This window comes from Rhinoraja longicauda, chromosome 8, assembly GCF_053455715.1.
Source record: "Rhinoraja longicauda isolate Sanriku21f chromosome 8, sRhiLon1.1, whole genome shotgun sequence".
Taxonomy (NCBI): Eukaryota; Metazoa; Chordata; class Chondrichthyes; order Rajiformes; family Arhynchobatidae; genus Rhinoraja; species Rhinoraja longicauda.
The window spans coordinates 53,001,308-53,018,754 of NC_135960.1; the positions used below are offsets into that span (position 1 = coordinate 53,001,308).

Genomic DNA, 17,447 nt, shown 5'->3' on the forward strand with positions numbered 1-17,447 from the left:
AGCCCAGGGTATTTGCTGTAGATGAAGTCCGGGCAATTCATTTTTTGGATTTTATGCACTGGGAACATATTGTACTGATGGTGCATATATTGACTGGTTAAAATGGTGGATGGGATGCCAATTAAGCAGCCTACTTTCTCCTGGATGGAATCATGATCCGTGAAGTTTGTTGTTGCTACACTCTTTTAGGCAAATAGAAAATATTCTATCACATTCCCTATGGACATGGAAAAGCTTTGGGAAATAAATAGGCAAGTCATTGATTATAGAGTACCCAGCTTCTTACATGCATTTGTAGTCAGAACATTTATACCACTGGTGCTGTTGTATTTCTGGTTAATGGTGTTGAATAAGATACTGATGTTGATAAATTTATTAATGTGGTTAGATTTGTAGGAAATGACATGTTTCTGGTATGAAGCATACATCATTTATTGGCCAAGACTGAATATATTTTTTTGCTTGTGGCATTATCTGAAGAGTTGCAGCTAAAGCTGAAATACTGTGCAATCAGCAATGAACATCCTGACTTCTAAAGCTGTAATGGAGAAAAGAACTGAATATTGTTGGTCATAGGAATAAGCCTTGATAATCATCTCCAGTAACATGTTGGTACAAAAATGAGTGATTGCCTACAAGGGCAACCATCTTCTTTCGTTCCAAGTATGATGCTAACCAACGATAGGTTTTCCTTTTCATTCATTTTACCGTGTGGCCGGGTCACATTTGCTGCCTGCGGCTGTATCTCTGGAATTCCAACCCGACTGGAGCCGGCAGATCGGTTCTCATAGCCAACTTCCGCGGCTAATTGGCAGGTTGAATTTGCTGTCTGCGGCCAGGGATCTGGAACTCCGGCCTGGTCAGAACCGGCAGATCCGTTCCCATAGCTGACTTTGTGGGCAGGTATTTCACCCCCCCGCCCCAAAGTTGTTGGTCTGGCAAAATGGATAATCCAGAAAGTCTCTGGAACTAAGCATACTGGAAAATCGGTAGTTGATCTGTAATGGAATAACTGGATGTCAGAGAATTTAGAGAAATAAGAGTATGTGGCAGTAACTCTGGGAAGCAGGTGCGAAACAGGTTATAGGTTCAGGGATGTGATAGCCTCGGGAAAGAAGCTATTCTGATGTTTAGTTGACTGGGCTTTGAAGCTCCTCTATCTACTCTCAAAAGGTAAAAGAGAGAAAAGGGAATGGCCAAGGTTGGAAGGCATTCTTGAAGGCATGCTTCCAGTCTTTCTAATGCAACGTACCATGAAGATGGACTGGATGGAAAAAAGTGATGAGCCTGTGATGGGCTGGGCATTCTCTGCAGATTCAGGCAGTCAAGAACAGAGCAGTTGCCTTACCTGGCTGAGATGCATCCCATCAAAATACAGTGTATAACATATCTGTAGAAGTTCAAGAGAATCCTCATAGACATCTGGAATCCTCTCAGAGGCTTAAGAAAGTCAATATGTCCGGTCTTGATCATCATGTCAGTGTGCCACACCTATTGGTGGATTTGTGCTGCAGGTTTGAACGGATCATACCAGAGCAATTTTCCTTTTTAGGTTGTGATGTTTGGAACCTGAGGAGGCTGAGATTCTCCCCCCAGGTTTATTTAATTAACTGTTTTTGAATTCCTCAGCTACAGTGAGGGATTTTAACTTAGGCCTCTGGTTATTTATCTGGTTGAGAGGATTACTAATTCAATAACTACTACCCTTTAGAAAAATTGAAACAATCAAAATGAGAAGCATTTTAGCATTTATTTTAGGATTAACAATCTTTAGTTTTGATCACGAGTGGCAAATCGTGATCAATACATCATGTTCCTTCAGCTTCATGCTTTGTGAAAATTTAACCTGTTCTTGGTGGGCATTAAAAACATTTTTTCAGCTATTGATGTTTTCCTCTTGCATTAGGAAGTGTTGTCACATCAGAATGCAACATAGGTCTAATATGCCTGATGCCTAATGTACGTATAATAATGCAGCATTCCATGCTGTTATTCTGGAGATTACAGAAAATCTCCCACAGGGTCGGACTGCATCATGAATGGGAAAGCTTGCAGCTTAAATAGAACAGTGACCAGAGACTTGAATCTACCTGCTTCTATTAGGAAACATATAGTTAGCTCCCTTGGATTGTGAAATGGACAAGTTATATTTGTAGCAATCCACTGGAGGTGCAAGGAATGACTAGAGATTGTTCAGCATATTCAATTTACCAGGACTACATGAGTGACATCAAATGTATAAATTATATTTGTTTTAACTTAAAGAAAATTTGCTTTGACTGGAGACCTCTCTTTAAACGGTAGGTTATCAGTCCAAGGATGTAGCACTGAAGACCTTTTTATTTAAAGCAAAGCTTTCTTCATCTGTGGTTCAACTGCCAACTACTTGCAGCGATGGATGATTACTGTACCTGATTCTAATGATGCACACACAGGAGAATAAGCACTGTTTAGAGTCTAAATGCCACCAGCTGTTCTACAGTTGTGGAGAATTAATTGGATCCAGATTTAAAACTAAAAACCTATGCCATATCTGACTCATAATTCAACTAATGACACGCTTCTCTTGCAAGCGAAATTAATATTTTCATGAAAACCAAAAGTGTTTAATGCAAGCCAAAAAACAGATTAATAAAAATGTCTACCAGATAATGTTTTGCAATACATCAAATATCCAAATGAAAATCTAAAAGTTTTGAATTCACAATGCATGCAGAGCTTCCTGATATGCCTTTTATAATTTAGAACATTCATACTAGGTGATTCATATTAGGTGATTACAGCATAATATATAAATATACATATATAATGAACCCATAAATCCATCCTATTATATTTGCTCAAGCTACTGTATCATGGTTTTACATTGCTATCGCTCTTTGGCAAACATCTGAATAAGTTAAAAATTTAAACATATATATTGTTATACATTTATATCTTTTCTCACAGTTCAGTTGTTGCACTTGCAATCTGCACATTATGCTGCCCATCAAGAAGACAGAGTTTATATTTAGGGAAAAATATGTGCACAGTATGCATGCCAGTATAAGGCACTATCCGCATCAATAAGAAAACACATGCAGAGCTGTCAGGTTGCAGCAATGACTGACTAATCTCTATAGCAATCACTGTCAATAGCAAAGGTCTGCAGTTTTCTTGTATAATGTAGCTCCAGGCTAGTGTAAATCCTGAAACCACTCAACTGATTGTAGATCAAAGGACCCTGAATTATGCTCCAGACCTGGAAAATTTATGTATAAAATCTAGAGAGATGGATGGTTTTTCTACCAGTTTGTTTCTTTTTGAATTAATCTTCAATGGAATTAAGATACTTTCAGTGTTCCCATTGTTTGTTTTGAATTTTTATGACATGCATGTTCATCTCAAATGTGTATGAATGAAATCAAACAATATTGGATTTGATAGTACATTGGATAGTACATTTCTACATTTATCTTTCAAACTGCAAAAAGAATTTAAAAATTCTATATTGGTGGAAAATGAAATTTAAATAATAAATGGATCTGGTCTGCATAAATAATTAACCTGGTTGTGGCTATTTGTGTATATTTATGTAGTCACTCAGGAGCTAATGATCAGCGGTAGGCACTCTTTTTGTCCATTGCCTTGTTTGTCTTGATTGCATGGTTAGCCTTTCTCCTTGACTCCTGCACTCCATATGGTGAAGATGCTCTCAGTGAGGAGTGATTGTAGAGGAATAGTGATGTTACAAAGATGAAATGGTTTGAGAGTTGGCGGAAAATTTGGTGTGGAGCTACTGTCGTTTACCCTTTGATCGAGGTCATGGTATAGGAGGTGCTTGCAAAGAAAAAAAATCTCAAGCTGCTTCTGTACATCCTGCTAATAAATTGCACTACTTTTGAAGTATGCCAGTGGTGAAAGAAGCAGACATTTATAATAGTGTCAAGTTTCTTGTGTGTGATTTTGCAGCTGCATCCACCTGGACAAGTGTGGAACATTACATCACATGTAATGTCCAGGTGATGGAGAAGCTTTGGAAAGTCAGAGGAAGAGCTACCTGTCAAGTCTGTGTCCTGTTTTCGCATCTATGTGGCAGGTCTCACTGAGTTTCACATCACCCCATAAGCTTCTCGTATATTTATGTTGCAAGATTCAGTAACACTAACATCACTGAATGTCAAGCAAAGCTGGATTAGGTCTGTTAGAGATGGTCATTCGTTAGCACTGGTATGGTGTGAACATTACTTGTCATTTTTCTGTCCAAGACTAAGTTGTGCATGTCTTGCTGCATGCTAACATGGATTACCTTGTTATATGAAAAATTGTTCATGGAATCGCTCAACAACAAGCCAACCACTGCTAACAACAGAATGGAGAGCAAGTCGTCGATGAAGTAGTTGTAAAGCTGTGATGCTACCCTGAAGAACTCTTGGAGTGAAATCCTGGAGCTGAAATGATTGCCCTTCAACAGCCAAAATTATTTTTCTTTGCACTGGACATAATTGTTGGCATTAAAGGGTGTTTCTACACCTGTAATATCTGTTGTTTTACTTGAACACCATGCTGCCAAACCTGAATGCAAAGGACAGCCACTCACTCCTCATCTCTTGACTTTAGCTCTTTTGTCTATTTTTAAACTGAACTGTAATAAAGTAAGGAGCCCTGTGGTCCAGCTGGAACTCAAACTGAACATTGATGACTAACTTGTCAATGACAAGTTAATGACACTGAAGCCATTCATTCCATCACTCCATTGATATTTGAAACTATGTAGATAAAGATGTCAATTGGCTGTGTTGGATTTACAATTTTATTAACACACTTTGTTTAGTAGGTTTAGCTATGACATCTGCATCAAAAATGCTTTGGGAACAGTGTTGGAGCCCAAAACTTAAAAACTGGGATGTTGTTGGGATATCAGAGTTGGCCTTGACCATTGATATCGCATGCAGTGAGAAAAACTGGTCAAATACTTGATCTGAATAATTTATATTCAGTGTTGTGCCATTGGTGAATATGGCAGAACTGGAGAGTTTTGGTCCAAACTATTGATCATAGTTCAATTTAGTTATGTGTTTTAGTTGCAGCAGGTTGTCAATCATATTCAGGAGCTTCTGGTGCAGCTCCTGGTATGCAAGGTTGAAGCAAGGTTGGCCGTCTGCATTGATAATGAAGGAAGAATGAGGGATGTGCTGAGACATAGCATTGAGTAATACAATTTTATTGCTGTGCCATAACACCACACGGATGTGTTAAGTTGTTTTGAGCTGCTTGTCCTGTGTTTAATCTATCCTACTTACTATGTGACAGCATTACACTGATGACTTTACTCAGTATGGTCATAGAACTTGGTCTACACAAGGATTGTGTGGTGGCCAAACAACACACCCTTATGTCATACACAGATGGATCTGTGACTGGTAGGTTGTATTTCGATTTCAAGCCAAGGTTTTTTGCATTTGTTGATACTTTCATTACATGTCACAAACTGAACCTGTCAGTGATGGTTTCACTACACCACAGTTGGAAACAGACACTGAAGTGCATTACCCAGGGTACGTTCTGTGTATTAGCTATTTGTCCTTGGTGTTTAACATCAGCTGTAGTATTGGGTGCCCCAGGTGATAGCTAGCAAGAAATGTCCTTGCCACATAACTGGGGGTTCTCAAAGTTAATTTTGATACCTTTAGAACCTTAAGTTCTTTTCCAACAACTATCTACTAAGTGGATTCGTTTTGTCTTTGATCAGACTGTGCCCAGGATGGTGATGGGAGAGACTAAAAACCTGTCTCTTGGGTATGATTCTATATGATTCTTTTAGAAGAATGAGAGGAGATCTTATTGAAACGTATAAGATTATTAAGGGGTTGGACACGTTAGAGGCAGGAAACATGTTCCCAATGTTGGGGGAGTCCAGAACCTGGGGCCACAGTTTAAGAATAAGGGGTAGGCCATTTAGAACGGAGATGAGAAAAAACGTTTTTAGTCAGAGAGTTGTGAATCTGTGGAATTCTCTGCCTCAGAAGGCAGTGGAGGCCAATTCTCTGAATGCATTCAAGAGAGAGCTAGATAAAGCTCTTAAGGATAGCGGAGTCAGGGGGTATGGGGAGAAGGCAGGAATGGGGTACTGATTGAGAATGATCAGCCATGATCACATTGAATGGCGGTGCTGGCTCGAAGGGCCGAATGGCCTCCTCCTGCACCTGTTGTCTATTGTCTATTGACTATGTAACAATATTTGGGTAGGAAAGAACTGCAGATGCTGGTTTAAATCAAAGGTAGACACAAAATGCTGGAGTAACTCAGCGAGACAGGCAGCATCTCTGGAGAGAAGGAATGGGTGACGTTTTGGGTTGAGACCCTTCCTCAGACCCAGGTCTTGACCCGAAACGTCACCCATTCCTTCTCTCCAGAGATACTGACTGTCCCGCTGAGTTACTCCAGCATTATGTGTCTACCTTACAATAGTTGGGGTTGGTTTTTGTCACAAGTCCTCTTGTGTCAGAACAAATCACATTATAGGGTCAAATATACTAATGTGTAGGAAGAAATCCTACATCAGCATGTGAACTACAATGATGCGGGATGAGGCCCGACGAGAAAAGGATGGCCAGCTTCCTTCCTTAAAGGATGCTAGTGAACCAACTGGATTTATGCTTCATGATCATTTCTAATGATAACATATTTTTATACTAAGTTTGCAATTTAATTATAAAAGTGAATTCAAATAAAAAAGTTATGGAGGGCGTAAACTCACTGGATTTTACTCAGGTTCAGCGAGATCACTGGCCAATAAATGTACTCGTAGATTTGAAAGGCCAAAACAAAAGTTCTGTGACCCTCATTAAATCACTCTTGCTTAAAGCAATATCGTCATGAAGTAGGTAGGAGGGGAAAGGTAAGGCGGAAATGCACATTGCTATAATAATCTACACAAATCATAACAGTGAAACGAGCTAACACCATTATTTCATTGTTTTCATTGTGTGAATGGTCTAGAAATAAGAAAAACTTTACTGCACAAGAGATTTCTGTTAATCCATGGATTAACCTTTTGAAATACTTCTCAAAGTAGAATATATTCAATTATTGAGAGGAATGAATAATTCTGGATTGAAGAATTTTCTCAACAGTAATACAACAAGATGCCATCAAGAGTTCAATAGTAATTCAGTTTATTGCAATCAATGTTATTAGTTGGAAACAATATCCTTTTCCATCAAATAACAATGTGGGAAAAATATTTACTGCCTTGTGCTTACATTTCAGACAATCATATTTGATTTTCTGAACAAATTATAGAGGGCAGCATTTAGAATAATCATGTGCCAATCCAAATATGCTAAATAGATATAATCTATTTATTTCTCTAGAGAGATCTACAGTTGATTTGTACAGTGAGTTACAGTTGAACCATGGAGCTATTACTAAATTCCATTGTCTCTCAAGTAAGATGTAAGAAAGTACAATTGAAAATAATTTTATAATCAATGGAGAGCGTGCATTCCCAAATAGGTGTGACATTTTATTCTCACCTTATGAACTGATCAGACCTGTGAAGTTTCATTCAAGTGGATGAGTTCAATCTCACACATTCATTCAAAGTGAATATTGAAGAAGCGTCCCAAGCCGAAAAGTCACCTTAATCCATGTTCTCCAGAAATGCTGCCTGACCCGCTGAGTTACTTCGGCACTGTGTGTGTTTTTTTGTACAAGAAAGGCTGGGCTTGATCAATTTTTGACATTTTAAGAATTGTCTTGGTGCATAACAAGCACAGAAGACAAAAATAATGGAATTTATAACCACTAAATTAGGATTATTTTTAATATGGAATTAAATATGACTTTATTCATAACTGAGAGATTAAATGAACACCATGCAAACTTTACTAGACACAAACGAATACTTGTACAGACATGCATTTATAGATGCACTACAATAACCGTATGGAATTTCTAATACTTTACTTTAAATATCAACTACACTTCCTTGTTACTGCCAACTTAGTTCATTTCAGCAGTATTTCATTTCAATAGCCTGGGGATATAGGTAATGGAACATTACTCACTGTGATAGCCAGATTTCTTCTGCATGGCTGTTACAGGGCAATCTTTATGAGCCAGAAGTAGCTGCTTCAGCTGAGCCACTTCATTTCTCAGCAGGGTGACTTCATTCTAAGGAACAAAGAAAAACTTTAACAAAAAGCATCAGCACCTCAGGCATCACAAGAGGGGGCAAGATTTGAATATTCTTGGATTATGTAAATAGTTACACTGCCTCATTCAACTGCAGCACTACTCTAAGCAGGTTTGCTGCCTAATTTAGATTAGTGAAACTTGTGCTAAATTGGACACAAAAAGTTTTGTCTGCACAAATCCATACCAAAGTCAACCCATTCTGAACTTTATTATATACCCTGAAGTCAGCTGTATCACCAAAATCCCACCCATGTTTATCAAAAGACAATGATTCAGGAGGATTTGAAGCAGTTTTAAAGGTCCGTTATGAAAAGTGCAGTATTTAAAAAAAACGTATCTTTACAATATTCTTGTGCACATCTCACCCCATCTAATAAACTACTATGTAAACAACGGTAATCAAAAGAAAATAATTATACAATATTTGATTTTGGCCTAAATTCAGTTACTCTTCACTGAGAAATTTTGCTGAGCAGAGAATTGTTGCTCACTGTTGGAACTGATGGTGTTGCTTCATGTTTTAACTGAAATTGAAATTAACATTTTAGGTAAAAAAAATAACTACAGAACAATCTTTATATAGAAATATTAATTTTAACTGCCTAAATGATCAATAACCAAAGACAATGAATCAGTTAACAGATTTTAGAAAAGTTGACTTCCCAAAATATCCATGAACACTTTCCTACCCAAATTTTATTTACTGGTCTAGCTTTTAGGTTTTGTGAACATTAAAAGGAATTGGGATTCTTTTTAAAAACAGATTTTAATGCAATATTCTACACTGTTGTTACACGTTTGCCCTATTCTCTACTACTGTAGTGAATATTTGTCCAGTGGGGTGAGGAGAGAGAAGTTGTACTGTGAGTCTGTGCTTGAAAGCTCCACATTTCTTTGCTCAACTGCATGCAGCATGAAAATTACCAGCCTTTGTAAAATGGTTAAAAGGCAAGATGTTTTTCTAATATGGAAAAGGAATGATTATTCAAATAGAATAAAAAACTAAAAGACAGTGACTGGGTCATTTGCATTTATACTGGTACATAAGAAAACACAAAGCCAAGAATACGTTCAAGCAAAAGTACAGTGTGAACAAATAGGTGGAATAACAAATTCAAATAATGCCAAAGATTCAATAACAAACATTAGATATTGTACAAGTTTAAAGATAATTACAGCTTCAAACTAATATGAATCCTTGATTTGCAATTAAAATATAAAATGGATGTAAACAAAAGCGAGAATTTTTTTAATCAAATCATGTCTCCTACTGTCCCTATCGTACAAATTGATAAAACCTAAACAGCCGGGCAACAAAAAACATTTAGTGCTTCATTGTAACACTATCCGAAGACAGCCCTCCAATACTTATTAGATGTACAGTTTAGAATAATGTAAAAGCAATGATTCTTAATTATAACCTACTGCACCGATCATCTGTGCTTGAATGTCAGCTGAGGAATTATAAAAGAACCTCAAGATTGATTAATGGGTTCATTCAAAGCACAGTTTAATTATTTTTTTGACATTCAATTTTCAGTAAAAGACATAATGGGTGGCATGCTTAACGGATTTGCTTCTGGCTAAGATACAAAGGAGAACTGAGAAGTTAATGCATTTTCCAAAATCCATCAATATCAGTTCAAGTGGAGCCTACAAGTCTTCACATAAAGAGAGAGCACACCAAATAATTTGTTCAAGATTTGAAGTAATATCATACCATTATTAAGGCTTGTATCAAATCTCTGTTTAATAAATTGGATTTTCAAAGCAACATACAAGTAGCTAAGTGCAGTAAAAACAAATCCACAGTATAAATTCTATAGTATTCTAGTTACCTGGTTAATTCCGACAATGGAACTATATTTTAGGATCTACCTGTAGTTGTACGTTTGTTGAATTGAGATCTTCTGCTTTCTTTTCAAGAGACTGTACCCACACCTTTCTCTTCTGTCTGCACCTTGAAGCAGCTGCTCGGTTACGCTCTAAAAATTTCCGTCTCTTCTCGTCAGGGTTTTCATTCATTGCTCGCCGCCTTCTACCACCACTGCTCTGAATCTGATGTGTAGGCTGGACTGGGGAGCCCTGCAATTAAAGCACCATTCAAATTGGCTTACTGTAAACTCAACATTCTTGAAAATCTAATCTCTTTGAAAAAATAGGTTCCAAATTTTTTGTTCTTATTATTTTATTGAGAAAACACCTCAAAATAATTTCCTGAACCTGCAGAAAAAAAACATTGAAGGGCATCAAAATTATAAGAACATGCAGTTTGAAACATGGAGGGAAAACTGGGACTGCTGAACAAAATAGAAATTTCATTTTTCTTTCCTCCTGGAGTTACTTTGTAGTTATAGCATTTTCTTAATTTATTCCACTGCTTGTAATGTAAAAATTATCCCAATGAAGTAACAATTATAAATCTGTTCATAAATAAGAAATATTAACACAAGCAACAAAATCACCTAGGTCCGTCTAATGACTTAATTGGTAACTTCATGTGGAATTGAGGCATAAAGATCCAATAAAGTTCCCAGGATAAAATTAACATTTTTAATTCCGTAAATGTCCATAGAAAGCATAGATTAAAAAAATTATATTTGAGACAGTTAACATATTTAACAAGTTGTCATCAATTTGATTCCAGATTGGTGCTGAGTTATGATTTTATATGAATGCACCGTACAGTATTTTACCTCAGTATTACTGACTCAAAATGAAAATGATGGGTGAAAATGTGCCGGGTTCCTGCATAGAATCATAGAAAATAGGTGCAGGAGGAGGCCATTCAGCCCTTCAAGACAGCACCACCATTCATTGTGATCATGGCTGATCGTCCCCAATCAATACCCCATGCCGGCCTTCTCCCCATATCCCTTGATTCCACTAGCCCTTTCTAACCTCTCTTAAATCTATCCAGTGATTTGGCTTCCACTGCCCTCTGTGGCTGAGAATTCCACAAATTCACAACTCTCTGGGTAAAAACGTTTTTTCTCACCTCAGTTTTAAATGGCCTCCCCTTTATTCTAAGACTGTGGCCCCTGGTTCTGGACTCGCCCAACATTGGGAACATTTTTCCTGCATCTAGCTTGTCCAGTACTTTTATAATTTTATATGTTTCTATGAGATCCCCTCTCATCCTTCTAAACTCTAGTGAATACAAGCCAAGTCTTTTCAATCTTTCCTCATATGTCAGTCCCGCCATCCCAGGCATCAATCTCGTGAACCTACCTCAATTACAAGGATGTCCTTCCTCAAATTAGGAGACCAAAACAGTACACAATACTCCAGATGTGGTCTTACCAGGGCCCGACACAACTGCAGAAGAACCTCTTTACTCCTATACTGAAATCCTCTTGTAATGAAGGCCAACATTCCATTAGCTTTCTTCACTGCCTGTTGTACATGAACGCCAACTTTCAGTGACTGGTGTACAAGGACACCCAGGTCTCACTGCACCTCCCCCTTACCTAACCTAACTCCATTGAGATAATAATCTGCCACCTTCTTTCTGCCGCCAAAGTGGGTAACTTCACATTTATCTATAATTATACTGCATCTGCCAGGCATCTGCCCACTCACTCAACCTGTCCAGGTCACCCTGCAACCTCCTAACATCCTCTTCACAGTTTACACTGCCACCCAGCTTTGTGTCATCTGCAAACTTGCTAGTGTTGCTTGTAATTCCCTCTTCCAAATCATTAATATATATGGTAAACAGTTGCGGCCCCAACACCGAGCCTTGCGGCACTCCACTCGCCACTGCCTGCCATTCTGAAAAGGACCTGTTTACTCCTACTCTTTGCTTCCTGTCTGCCAACCAATTTTCTATCCATGTCAACACCCTACCCCCAATACCATGCGCTCTAATTTCCCATGCGGAAACCAATTTCCCATGCGGTCACCAATCTCCCGTGCGGGACCTCATCAAAGGCTTTCTGGAAGTCTAGATACACTACATTCACTAGCTCCCCTTCATCCATTTTACTTGTCACGTCCTCAAAAAATTCCAGAAGATTAGTCAAGCAGGATTTCCCTTTCATAAATCCATGCTGACTTGGACTTATCCTTTTACTGCTATCCAAATGCACCGTTATTACCTCTTTAATAATTGACTCCAGCATCTTTCCCACCACCGAAGTCAGGCTAACTGGTCTGTAATTCCCCGTTTTCTCTCTCACTCCTTTCTTGAAAAGTGGGATAACATTAGCTATCCTCCAATCCACAGGAACTGATCCTGAATCTATTGAACATTGGAAAATGATCACCAATGCATCCACTATTTCTAGAGCCACCTCCCTGAGGACCCTGGGATGCAGACCATCAGGCCCAGGGGTTTATCATCCTTCAGTCCCATTAGTCTACCCAATACTATTTCTCGCCTAATGAAAATTTCTTTCAGTGCCTCTACCCCCCTAGATCCTCTGTCCTCCAGTACATCTGGGAGATTGTTTGTGTCTTCCTTAGTGAAGACAGATCCGAAGTACCTGTTCAACTCTTCTGCCATTTCCTTGTTACCCATAATAATTTCACCCGTGCCTGCCTTCAAGGGACCCACATTTGACTTTGCTACTCTTTTTCTCTTAACATATCTAAAGAAGCTTTTACTGTCCTTCTTTATATTCTTGGCCAGCTTCCCCTCGTACTTCACCTTTTCAGCCCGTAATGGCCGTTTTACCTTGTGTTGTTCTTTGAAAGTTTCCCAATCCTCTGGCTTCCTGCTACTCTTTGCTGTGTTATACATCTTTTCTTTTAGTTTTATTCCATCCCTAACTTCCCTTGTCAGCCACGGTTGCCTCCTACTCCCCTTAGAATCTTTCTTCCTTTTTGGAATGAAATGATCCTGCATCTTCCGGATTATGCTCAGAAATTCCTGCCATTGCTGTTCCACAGTCAATCCTACTAAGATCCCTTTCCAGTCTACCTTGGCCAGCTCCTCTCTCATGCCTTCATAGTCCCCTTTGTTCAACTGCAACACCGACACTTCCGATTTAACCTTCTCCTTCTCAAATTGCAGATTAAAACTAATCATAATATGATCACCACCTCCAAGCAGTTCCTTTACCTCGAGTTTTCTTATCAAATCTGGTTCATTGGACAACACTAAATCCAGAATTGCCTTTTCTCTGGTAGGCTCCATTACAAGCTGCTCTAAGAATCTATCTGGGAGGCACTCTACAAACTCTCTTTCTTGGGGCCCAGAACCAACCTGATTTTCCCAGTCTACCTGCACATTGAAATTGGCCATCACCACAGTGGCATTACCTTTCTTACATGCCAGTTTTAACTCCTTCTGCATCTTACACCCTACATCCTGGCTACTATTTGGGGGTCTGTAGATAACACCAATTAGTGTCTTCTTGCCTTTACAATTCCTCAACTCAATCCACAGTGACTCTACCTCGTCAGTCCCTACGTCTTCCCTCGCAAGGGACTGAATTTCATCCCTCACCAGCAGAGCTACCCCACTGCCTCTGCCCACCTGCCTGTCCTTTCTATAGGATGTGTGACCCTGAATATTAAGTTCCCAGGCCCGATCCTCCTGCAGCCACGTCTCTGTAATCCCCACAATGTCATATCTACCAACCTCTAACTGAGCCTCAAGCTCATCTACTTTACTTCTTATACGTCGCACATTCATATACAACACTTTTAATTCCATACTCATCTCACCCTTCACATCGATCCCTATTACACTTGGCCATGCTCCACTATCCCTTTGTGAGTTTTCTTTCCTGTTAATTCTGGGGTAATTAACTATCCCTTTACTCTCTTTCCCTTTAACTCCATCCTTGACTATCACATTTGCCCCCCCCCCCCCCCCTCCTTATTTAGTTTAAAACCACCCGTGTAGCAGTGGCAAACCTGCCCACCAGAATGCTGGTCCCCCACCTATTAAGGTGCAATCCGTCTCTTTTGTACAATTCCCCCTTACCCCAAAACAGATCCCAGTGATCTAAGAATCGAAATCCCTGCCCCCTGCACCATTTCCTCAGCCACACATTCAGGTCCTGAATCTCCCTGTTCCTGCTCTCGCCAGCATGAGGAACTGGAAGCAAACCGGAGATAACCACCCTGGAGGTCCTGCCTTTCAACATTTTTCCGAGCTCTTTAAAGTCACACTGCAGAATATTCATCCCCTTCTTTCCTACATAGTTTGTGCCAACATGCACTACCACTTCCGGCTGTTCACCTTTGCCCTGAGGATTTCCTGCACTCTTTCTTGGAAATCCTGGATCCTGGCACTAAGGAGGCAGCACACCATCCTCGAATCCCGTCTGTTGCCGCAGAAACCCCTGTCCGTACCTCTCACAATGAGAGGTTCTAAGATTGTTGCCAGTAACCCTGGTGGAAAATATACCATTGTAATAATGGATGTTGGGAAAGGACCAATCTGCCTGGAATGCTTTAAGTGTTCAACCCACTGGTAATTACAGTTGGACCAAAGTTAGACAGGTCAATAAGAGTTATCAAGAGTTACTGTTATTGCTTGTAGTTTACACAGCAGGAATGATGATAAATAACTGAAAATCAGCAAACAATAACATTTTCTGATATGGTGTCCATCCCCAGACTCATCATTAATTCTGATCTCCAGTGTCAACTGTTCCATGTTTACCCAGATCTGTGCCTAACATGTTTCCGAACTCTCACAAATGATTAACACTTATATATTTATACTTAATAATCCAGAGAAACTTTGATAAAACGCAGATGCCAGGGAACAATTTTAATACTTGTTTTGTAAGCGACCCATGTTATGTGAAACCAGCATTACATAAATTTTGTCTTGGGGGACAAAATGATATCCATAGTATATCTAAACCCCAACATAACAAGGTGTATGATGTCAAAGTTTGAATCATAAAGTCAGACAGCATGGAAACTGGCCCATCAGCCCAACTCGTCCTTTGCAACCAAAATGGCCCATCTGAGCTGGTCCCATTTGCCATATTGTATTATATCAACACAACAAATGCAATCACGAAAAAGACTTGCCTTGATTTTCTAAGATGTTAAGAAAGATTTGGTATGTCCCTCAATATTCAAACAAACTTTTACAGGTGAATTGTTGAAAATATCTTGACCGATTGCATCATGGGCTGGTATGGCAATTCCAATGCACAGGAACGCAAGAGGCTGCAGAGTGGTGGAGTCAGCCTGACCCAGCACAGGAACAGTCCTCCCCTCTATCAAGAGCATCTACATGAGGCACTGCCTCAAGAAGGTGGCATCTGCCATGAAGCCTGAAGTTCCACACTACCACGTTCAGGAACAGCTACTTTCCTACACTATCAGGTTCTTGAACCCTAGCCCTATCTCAGCAACACCCTAGCCCTATCTCAGCAACATAACAATACGACCCACCTCTTACACTACTATGGACTTGTTTTTTCTCCAAATTATGCCTTGTTTGCTTTTGCACAACTTTCTTTCAGAATTTTATGTGATTTATGTATCTTTTTTTTTGCATGTCGGAGTCAATACACCTTTGATGATGCTGCAAGTAAGATTTTAATTGTACCTGTGCCGTGTTGCACTCATGCATATGACAATAAAGTCAAATTTGAAGTTGAATTTGAGGTTACACTGTAATTAAACAAATGTAATATACATTATTTTATCACAATAATTAATTTGCTTCCATTTTTCAATCTCTTTCATTTGCATGAAATGGCATTCTGCTGTGTGTTAGAGCATAATTTCAAGGAAAGGAAAAAATTGACAACAATCTCTATTTCTAAATAGTCCTTGATATATAACTGGCCACAAAAGGATTCAGTTCAAAATACCTTGTATGTTTAAGTTTCCTTTTGCATAATGATATAAAAGGTAAATAAATGACAATTTAAAGTTAATTTTATTTCTCCCACTAAAAAATAACCAATAGTGTAAAAAGGAACAGTTGAATGCTCTTTAAGTGAAATATATGTCCTATGGTACAGGTTGATTTGATTCATAAAAGTAAAAATACAGCATAAAATTTAAAAAGAGTAAAGGGGCAGAGAGTACAGAAGCTCAGATACACAAATCCAAGACAGTGGGAAGTTGCTAAAATAAAGCCATGCAAAAAAGAATTAAAAATTGTTCAATGAGATGTCGAACCTGCAGAGGTTATTGATATAAAGGGATCATCTTGTGGATGATCAAAATGATCATCCACAAGATGATGGATGTATGGATGTCCATGGTATAAAATAATTGTGATCTGACTTCAATAGAGAAAAAAAACAAGTGAACCCTCTCTACGTCTTCTCCTAAGACTAGCCAGTCCTCTGATGATTTCCCTTCTGGAACTATTCCTTATCCACTTTTGCTTCACAAAACCATCTTCTCCACAATTTGGAAATTCCAGAACTTAATATACTTATTACAACTCAATGAATTCATGCCTGCTCTGAGCAAAGTAATCCCATCAGTCGAAATACACATCATCTTGTTAATCAGTAGCCCTGCGACCTTTTCACTCTCACCAACCTCCCTATTGGATTATTTTGCCACTTGCCTACGAGTGGCAATTTACAATAGCCAATATATCAGTGAACCAGGATATGCCATAGATTTATCTAACGTTATAGAGTCATAGAGCCATACAGCATAGAAACATGCCCTTTGGCTCAACCAGTCCATGCTGACCAAAATGCTCCAACTACGCTAGTCCCACTTTTGGCCCATATCCCTTAAACCTTTCCAATCCATGTACCTGTCCCAATGTCTTTGAAATGTTATAGTACCAGCTCATTCTATATATCCTCCACCCTTTGTGTGCAAGAAATTGCCCCTCATGTTCCTATTAAATCTTTCCCCTCTCATGTTAAACCTATGTCCTCTTATCCCTGATTTCCCTATGCTGGGTTAAAGACTGTGCATTCACACTATCTATTCTCCTCATGATTTTATAGTTATGTTTTACTTCCGATCACCATCACCAAAAATGCAGGTATCACAAAATGCTGGAGTAACTCAGCAGGTCAGGCAGCATCTCAGGAGAGAAGGAATGGGTGATGTTTCGGGTCGAGACCCTTCTTCAGACTGAAGAATATGTACCAGCATCTGCAGTTATTTTCCTACTTCCATCACCAAAAATGTTATCTGTCTGATAAACCTTTGCAACTGGCCAATTTCATCACATTTCTTTCCATAAAACCAAAACTTGTCTTCATCAGTCACCAATTCCCTCATTCCTACACCCTTGGAAACCAGAGGAGTAAAAGGCGATATTGTTCACAGCCTCATGAGTGTGATGAATTGACATTAGCAGGAGA

At 39.0% G+C, this 17,447-nt stretch overlaps 1 protein-coding gene across 7 annotated transcripts in view; it reads right to left on the reverse strand.

Annotated features, from left to right (window-relative positions):
• Positions 1 to 17,447, reverse strand: part of atf2 (activating transcription factor 2) — a 106,568-nt gene that overhangs the window by 4,065 nt on the left and 85,056 nt on the right. For 5 of the 7 annotated variants that reach the window (XM_078403986.1, XM_078403980.1, XM_078403983.1 and 2 more), the window contains 2 exons: positions 10,060 to 10,266; positions 8,052 to 8,157 (listed from right to left, as the gene is read on the reverse strand). In XM_078403986.1, the coding sequence (XP_078260112.1) occupies positions 8,052 to 8,157; positions 10,060 to 10,266 (313 nt within the window). Of the gene's footprint in view, positions 1 to 7,517; positions 7,704 to 8,051; positions 8,158 to 10,059; positions 10,267 to 17,447 lie in introns of those variants that run through there. The other 2 variants (XR_013547556.1, XM_078403985.1) reach the window with 2 other exon arrangements.